Source organism: Lingula anatina, chromosome 3 (genome assembly GCF_051362555.1).
Source record: "Lingula anatina isolate TDL-2025a chromosome 3, LinAna3.0, whole genome shotgun sequence".
NCBI classification, from domain to species: Eukaryota; Metazoa; Brachiopoda; class Lingulata; order Lingulida; family Lingulidae; genus Lingula; species Lingula anatina.
Window position 1 is genome coordinate 6355841 of NC_141769.1, and position 8626 is coordinate 6364466.

Here is an 8626-nt window from a genome sequence, read left to right on the forward strand (position 1 = left end):
AGAGTGTTATGAGAAGATAAAACATTAAAAGGTTGATGAACTAGGATATTGAGCAGTGAGATTAGAAAGTATTCAACCCAAAATGATAGAAACCAAGATCACAAACAAAAAAAGCAGCAGATTGATGCTATTTTTTGTCAACAGTACAGTAATATAGTGTTGCTATTACTAGGATATTGAGCAGTGAGATTAGAAAGTATTCAACCCAAAATGATAGAAACCAAGATCACAAACAAAAAAAGAAGCAGATTGATGCTATTTTTTGTCAACAGTACAGTAATATAGTGTTGCTATGGTGCACTTTCAGGGCCCACCGGGACCACAAGGACCCCAGGGACCAAGAGGCTCTCCTGGAACACCAGTAAGAAAACTTAACACAGAATTGCACACTGAAGCAAGAGAGTTCTCCAATATCACAAACCTCATCCAAGATTAAAGGAAATGAAATTATTTTCAATGTTGGGGAACTTGGATTCAGTTGAAATAGTAATCGCATCCATCTCTTCCCTTTTGAATTACTTTTCTTCTTGAAATTTCATCGAAATTGTTGGAAAACATTTTGAGCTTTCTTGTATACTAACACACAGGTAAACCAACTCCTAATTATTTAAGGATAGCTTCATTAGTTGGCAGAGATAATAACAGTGAATTTTCACAGTCAAGTTAACATTTACTTTCTTCCCCCAGGGAGTGCCTGGTGATATGGGTTTGAGAGGTCTTCAGGGTCCGGCAGGCCCCAAGGGGTCACAAGGCTTAACTGGCCAGCCAGGTGCCCCAGGGCCAGAGGGCAAGCAGGGCCCACCAGGTGCCACTGGTCAGAAGGGAGAAGCTGGGGATCCAGGCAGACAGGTAGGTAGTGGGGGAAAAATGAAAAACAAAAATGTAACATACTGTCCAAAATTCATAATTTCAGCATAGATATTTCCTATATTACTAAAAAGTCCATCAGAAAGTTACAAATTTAGAATCTTACAACTTTTACATTTCAGAGGGCAAATAAGCAGAAATAGCATTTAAAAGATTTTCTTTAAAAGCATATTAATCTATTTATAATTAGCCATTCTGTTTTAACCAAATAAGAAATGAATTGGATAAATACATTTATCTTTAGTCTTCTTAAGGGAAAGCAAACTTTTTTATCCTTGTGTTTGATCTGTATCAATATGTATCAATATCATTGAGTATCAATATGAATCAGTATGAATCCATATGTATGGATATGTATCAATATAAATCAATGTGTACCAATATGTATCTATATATATCATTGTGTTTCAAGGGCAACATTGGTAACCCAGGGCCAATGGGTGAGACGGGACCTCCAGGTATTGCAGGTGCCCCAGGTGGTATGGGGCCAGAGGGCCAGACGGGACCCCCAGGATCTAAAGGTGATCCAGGGACGCCAGGACCACCTGGAACACCAGGCAGAGATGGCGCTCCTGTAAGTGGGGAAACATATTAGCCCTGATAGCTTGAGTAGTGTAGAGAGCTTTATTTGTCTTTTTGTGAGGAATGATTTTCCCTTTCTTATTTTAATGCTTGGTAGATGTTATATTTTATGGTATATGTCTAATGATAAGAGTCTGAGAGTCATCTGTGAAAAAGTGATTAATGTGTGAAGTTTGAAGGTTCAATATATCCAATCAAAGCATACAATTCACTGAAGTTATGAGGTTAATTTGGATGTAAGAGGTAGAGAGTTAAATCTAATATTTCCATAATTTTGAAATTGCTTATGAGGACTGGATATTGGACTATATATTGTTGCATTACTTGCCTAAGAATATTTCATTTTTAAGATTAAAAAAATTTGAGATAAATACATTTTCTAAATATCAAGATAACAAATACATGGTAATTGAAGACTTGGAAACACCATTATGACAGCTTTTTAAATAATTTTCTGTCCTGACTACAGGGTTCTCGAGGTGCCAATGGTGGTAAAGGAGACCCAGGTATGCCTGGTGCACAGGGCCAGCCAGGGCCAGCAGGACCCAGGGGAGAGCCTGGAAACAAGGGGGAAACGGTGGGTGGAAATATGTAGGGTCTTATTTTAGCTATCAGTTTGCTGTTTTGATTTGTGAAAAAATATGTTCTGTCAGCTTTTTTAATTAAAAATATATATGTATTCTCACTTATAGTAAAATATGTTTACCTCAGTATTAATAAAAATACATGTATAACTTGATTGGCAATATTTTATATTTTATTTAATACTGTTTAGTTAAAATTTGCTTCTTTTTCTATATACTTCTGTTTTATATATACTTTCATAATAAACATCCCCAGTTAGACTTTCCTTTTTCAATTTATTCATGGATTTTTTCCCATACACTTATGCATACATGTCATAATAATAATAATAATAATAATAATAATAATAATAATAATAATAATAATAATAATAATAATAATTTCAGGGTCCCATTGGATTCCCAGGACCCCCAGGAGAGCCTGGCGGCATGGGACCTAAGGGAGAACCTGGTCTTAGGGGAGATGATGGCAAGAACGGGATACCTGGGCCAATGGTAAGATATGGTGTCTGGTCATCTGTTCTCATGATTTGAAATATACATGTATGTGTCACATTTTTTTCAAATGAAAAATTAATATTTGGGTCTGATTTATTTCATCATAAATGAATAACTGGATAGATAAGTAAAACATGATATTCATTCACTTATAATCATTATTATTATATTTGGTGTTTCAACTCTAGGGTCCTCCGGGTCCAGCGGGCACACTAGGTCCCCAAGGTTCCAGAGGTAAACCTGGTGCCAATGGTATCCCAGGGCAGCCTGGAGCCCCAGGGGAGCCAGGAGAGAAGGGGGACAGGGGTTTCCCCGGAGGACAGGGACTGCAGGGGCCACCAGGACCACCAGTGAGTCTGTCCGACTGTCTGTCTGTCTGAGTGTCTGCAAGGATGTTTGCCCATTGGGTGTCTAGATGTGTGTCTGTTTGTCTTTCCTTCTGCCTATCTTCCTGTCTGTGTGTCATTTATTTATGTCATACTGTGTGCGTTTTTGAATATCACCTGTTCATGAAATAACTTTTGTTTGGGTAGTACCCGTATTGTTTTGTTGCACTGAGGTTTGACAGAATCTGATACAGGTAACTAGTATATGAAAATAATCATTACTGAAAATGAACATATTAGAAAAAATTAAGTATTTGAAAATTTAAAGTAATTACCATACCAATTTTATCCCCAGGGTCACCAAGGACCGCCAGGACCCACTGGTGTCAGAGGACTTCCAGGACCAGCGGTAAGTTTATTGCATATGGAAAAATGACACTGAATATAAATCTTGTTGAAATCTAGATTTATGCCATTTCTCCAGTACTCAGAGGATTTATTGACCATGTCTGTCTCCTTTCTTCCAAGCACTGTACATATATACCTAACTGACTGCCCCCTGTCCAGGTCACTGTTTAGGGAGCTTGTATACATGTACCTCCTGATAAATCTTTATTAATTGCTGAATCAGTCTATTTTCTAAGTAGAAAAATGACTGCAAATAGTGTAGTGATGTGCAGTAAGCATATGAGTTGATCAGTGTTTTATGTTTTTCAAAGTAACCAGCCCAGCCAATTTTGGTCATTTGCTTCAGACTGATTTGGCATTTTCTTTATTGAAGTAGTATTGAACTTGACTATTAAACTTTGATGTAGTTTTCTGAGGTCCACTAGGCAGAATGACCAGTGAGCTGCAAAGTTAATGTACATGTATGTAGAAGACTAAATCATACTCGTATTTATTATCTTAGGGTGAAGCAGGTTCCTCTGGACCACCCGGACCACCAGGCAAAGATGGCGCCACTGTGAGTTTTAATTGGACAAATGATCATACTTATAACTTGAAGACTTGAAATTGTGGTCTTGATGCCAATTTTTTAATCTGCTGCTGAAATTTTTTGGTTTATAATTAAGTGGCTATTAGTTGACTGTACCATTTAATAAATATTTATGAAATTGAATATATTTTCAATGTATCATTCAGGTCATTTCATACAATTCTTTGTCCAACCAAAGAAATGGAATTTATTTCTAGGAAAAAATGTTTTTTTTCCTTGGCAGTTCCTAGTATTATAGTCATTTTGTTTAATTGGTCTCTTTTTCCCCCCCTAAGGGCCCCAGGGGACTGCCAGGACCAGTTGGAGACCCAGGAGTCAAGGGAGAGAAGGTAGGTACCCCAATGACTTGTAACAGGTAACCGTCTCTGAACTTAAACCAGATGTATGTAAGGAACAGGAAAGACATAGCACAATACTCAAATACTAGAAACTTGGAGCTCAGAAATGGGGTTGTGGACCATAACTTTGCGAATGGTTTTGGATATAATGGTATAATTTAGAGATGAGTGAAATGTGTAGAAATTTATAGGAAATTAATTTTTAGACATAATATATGTCTTATGCTTGTTGTGTGCCTTTAATTGTATTTCCTGTCAAACTCCTGTATAGAATACTCTACATACTAATGTTTTATTCCTCAATTTTATTCTTCAGGGGCACCAAGGTAACATTGGCAACATGGGAGAGATAGGAGAGACAGGACCTAAGGGTGACCCAGGAAAACGGGGACCACCAGGAGCAGTTGGACCCAAGGGGGACACTGTAAGTTAACCCCCCCCCCCTCACCACCACCAATACAATAACCATCATCCATTTCAAGAGAGTGAATGGTGTGATTAATCCATGAGTGACATCACATAAGAAGACAAATATATATAATACTTCTTACAAGGTAAAACAATGATCCAACATTTTAATGGGTACCACCCATGGACCAGTCTGTTGGGCCACTGATGCCCATTTCCCTGTTAAAGCTCAATGGTACCAATTACAGCACTGGATCATGGTGTGATTTCCTTGTAAGTCCAGTGTCAGGTGTATTTTCCCTCATATATAATATTCTATTTTGTTTTTTTAATTAATATTCCATAATAAAATTAATTTATTTTTAATAATTATGTGATTGTTGTAGTAGATGTAAGTTACTAAGTAGAAGGTGTCAGATTGACATCAGAACACATTTGTGAGTGTGAAGAATCTTTTGTTTGTGACAAAAGAACATGTATTATCTGATATTATTATGAAACTAATTATTATTTCCACATCATGTTTCATTTGATATGTCTGTGTGTGTTGTAGGGCCCAGATGGACCAACAGGACAGATTGGTAGTGATGGACCTGCAGGTCCAATAGTAAGCTAACTTCCTTCCATACATTTTATCTCTCTTCTTTTTTTGCCAGATTGACTGTACTTTCGTATAAAATATCAGAATTTCTTGTTGGATTCCGAGTGAAGTAGTCTTCATAGAGTGTTTCCAAATCTGCTGGATTGGCTGTGTAGTTATATTTTAAAAAGATGTATTTTTCAATTGATTTTAAGCAACTTCTTAGAAAAATAACTTGATTTTTTAGATTTTAAAACTTCCGATTAACAAGCCAATATGAAGTAGAAGATTTGGTACCAGGAAAGTAAATAAAATTCATAATCTGTTAATCTGTACTTTTTTAAGGGTCAAGAAGGAAGAGTTGGACCAAAGGGTGAACCTGTAAGTTACATCGTTTCATTGTATATAGAAATATGAATGCCATATAAAATAAGAACAACATTGCACTATTTATATGCTAATGTTTATATTGATTAATTTATCACTTTTATCTCATTGAATATTTTTATAATTTAAGATTGCTTATAGCTAATTTATACTGTACAAATTGTTGTTGGTTACTCAGATTTTCTACTAGTTACAAAAGTGTTTTAAAACTTTTTAATTAATAAATCATCAATTTCTTAAGAGGTGATCCCTAAAAATATTGCCCATACAGGCAGTATAGATCTATTTGTTTGCATAACAGGGTGTTGCAGGTCCTCCTGGTCCAGCAGGCCCACCTGTAAGTAAAACTTTTCATACCTTTATCCTCTCTCTCTCTCTCTCTCTCTCTCTCTCTCTCTCTCTCTCTCATGCAACACAGTAGGTAGACATATTTAATTTAATCAGCAGATAATATCAAACTTTTCTTCTAAAATTGATTTAATTTTTATTTTGTTAGGGAAATATGAATTTTGAACCAACACAAATTCACTGTATTTGTATTAGATGCTGTATTTGTAGCTGTCGTACATTTCATTTATTAGTTCATGCATGTGTTGTCTGTTGCATGTTGTTTTAATGCGTACATTTGGATGTGTCTTTTTCAGGGTCCACCAGGTCCACCTGGTCCTGTAAGTGAGAGTACCATCATTCCATCTGAATACCTCAGCTACAGACTGAGGAGAAGCACCAAAGAGAGAAAAAAGAGGGCAGCAGGACCAGATTTGGCCATGTACGATCAGTCCCCTACAGTAAAAGAAGAGGTAAGTTTAACTTGTGGTATATTTTGATTTAGTCAAATACTTGAAAACAGGGAAAATGTGTACATTAGCACCAAAACAGTGATTAGATGATAAAAAAATGAAAAAATGATTAAAAATTAAGGATGTACTTCTTTAACATCTCCTTTTACTGCATACGCTAGGAAGGCGTCACTCTGACACTGTAAAGAAACAGCCCAGGTTGTCTGTAATTGGTGTACACACCAGTCACTTGTTTCAAGACACTCCACTCCAGGTTGCATAGCACTATATGTTCCTTTTATGGCCTTTACATTGTTATCATATTGTCTCTTAAATCCACTCATACAAAGCACCCACATGTGTCTTTCACATACAACTTGATGAATTGCAACACATTATATCTATTCCATGTTTGTCTTCATACAGATAAATAAAAAGCAAGACACTGGTCCAAATCCAATGTCTCCAACACTGACGAGAATAGTGGAGTCCATCTTCCAACACATTGACCAGCTTACAGAAGATATAGAAGGGATGAAGTTCCCCAAGGGCAGCCGAGACAACCCAGCCCGTACATGCAGAGACATATACCTAGGTCATCCGGAGTTCAAGGACGGTATGTCGAAAAGAAAGAGTTGGAATTAAATTGTCCAGGTTTTTGACAGTGGTACCTTGAGTTACAATGTGAGGTCAGACAATTAGAATTGAATGACATGGTGCTTGAAGTGGGATTTCCACAGCATATATGTTGAAACAGTTAGAATTGGATGGTTTAGTGCTTTATGTGGCATGGTACCTGAAGTTGCATTCACACTGTGTATACATTGTGGGTTGAAACAATTGGAACTGAATGATTTAGGAACTAGACAAAAGGCCTTTTGAATAATTTTTGAAACTATTCTGTTCTACTATCCTTAGGACTCTTTTCCCAGACCCATTTTTGATTAATAATGTTTTGAGAAACAAACCTCTGGTGTATAAGGGGTTATTTTGCTGTCTTAAGACAACATATTTTTGATGACCACTGTTGTTCTTCACAGGCTGGTACTATATAGATCCTAATTTGGGTGTGGCCAATGATGCTATCCAGGTCTGGTGTAACTTGACAGCTCATGGAGAGACATGTGTCTATCCTGACAGAGAAAAGAGAATGGTAAGGGTGCTGGCATCTGAATAAAATTTCCCATTGGAAAATTAGAGATGATACACTTTTTATCCGTTTGGATTATTTCCCCCTTTGATGTATGTTTGATGTAAAGAGAATTTTAATTTGAATGTTGTTAGATTTTGATTTGGGAAGATGTTTGTCCATCCAGACAGAGAAAAGAAAAAGGTAAAGCAAGCTTGTTGTTAATATTGGGTTTTGGAAAAAGGGGGGTTAAAAGAAAGCAAGAGAAAAGGAATGAGTTTATACCAAATGGCATACAATATAATAGTGGATTAGTGGTTATTGATAATGTCCATTTTTTCAGATGATTCCCAAATTCTGGGAGAAAGCCAAAGACGTTGACAACCCAGACAAGTGGTTCAGTGAGTTAGTGGGTGGTTTCAAGGTGCGTAATGCTTTCCTTGCTTTTCTACATATGAAACAGAATAGTTGAGGATACCTAAAAAATGACACTTTAAAGACATCGTTCTGCATATCCATTCTACCAGTTTAACATTCCCCCCACCCCAGCCCCTCTTCCCACCACCACCACCACCACCAAATGTTAAAATTATGAAATTACAAAATTAGTCATTAACCACTGTGGTCTGCTTTGGACCAATGGACTCTTAGACCTTGGAAGCTGAAAGCATCATTTCCATCCTCCAGATAAGTTATGCCAATGATATCCAGTTGGTGTTCCTTCGACTGCTGTATTTCCAAGCCACACAGAAGTTTACTTATTTCTGCACCAACTCTGGGGGTTGGTACGACCAGGAGAAACAGAACTACGACAGTGCCATTATGCTAGAGGGCGCCAATGACTATGAGTGGAATACGAGCAAGCTGACACCGAAAGAAGTTATATTTGATGGCTGTTCGGTATGAGTATCAGAACATTTTGTTTTGCATTTAATACATTCAATAACTTTTTCTTTTGCTGCCAGTTTTTTTTTTTAAACTTCCATCCATAAAACTATCATTTCAGCAAGTGATCTACTAGTACCCATCCTTTTACTTGGATATCATGCTAGAAAAAATATCTACCATTTTTAGATAATGACATGGCTTACTTTCTTTGGAATAACATTTCAATTTTGTATGTAATTTGCTGACATTTTTTTCACTTTCAG

At 36.8% G+C, this 8626-nt stretch overlaps 1 protein-coding gene across 2 annotated transcripts in view; it reads left to right on the forward strand.

Annotated features, from left to right (window-relative positions):
• Nucleotides 1-8626, forward strand: part of LOC106177514 (uncharacterized) — a 62131-nt gene that overhangs the window by 49727 nt on the left and 3778 nt on the right. For both annotated transcript variants that reach the window (XM_013560307.3, XM_087008051.1), the window contains 18 exons: nt 308-361; nt 688-849; nt 1280-1441; nt 1919-2026; nt 2421-2528; nt 2720-2881; nt 3213-3266; nt 3768-3821; nt 4130-4183; nt 4509-4616; nt 5154-5207; nt 5526-5561; nt 5869-5904; nt 6212-6367; nt 6773-6962; nt 7387-7499; nt 7819-7899; nt 8163-8375. In XM_013560307.3, coding sequence (XP_013415761.2) covers nt 308-361; nt 688-849; nt 1280-1441; nt 1919-2026; nt 2421-2528; nt 2720-2881; nt 3213-3266; nt 3768-3821; nt 4130-4183; nt 4509-4616; nt 5154-5207; nt 5526-5561; nt 5869-5904; nt 6212-6367; nt 6773-6962; nt 7387-7499; nt 7819-7899; nt 8163-8375 — 1905 coding nt within the window. The remainder of the gene's footprint in view (nt 1-307; nt 362-687; nt 850-1279; nt 1442-1918; nt 2027-2420; nt 2529-2719; nt 2882-3212; nt 3267-3767; nt 3822-4129; nt 4184-4508; nt 4617-5153; nt 5208-5525; nt 5562-5868; nt 5905-6211; nt 6368-6772; nt 6963-7386; nt 7500-7818; nt 7900-8162; nt 8376-8626) is intronic.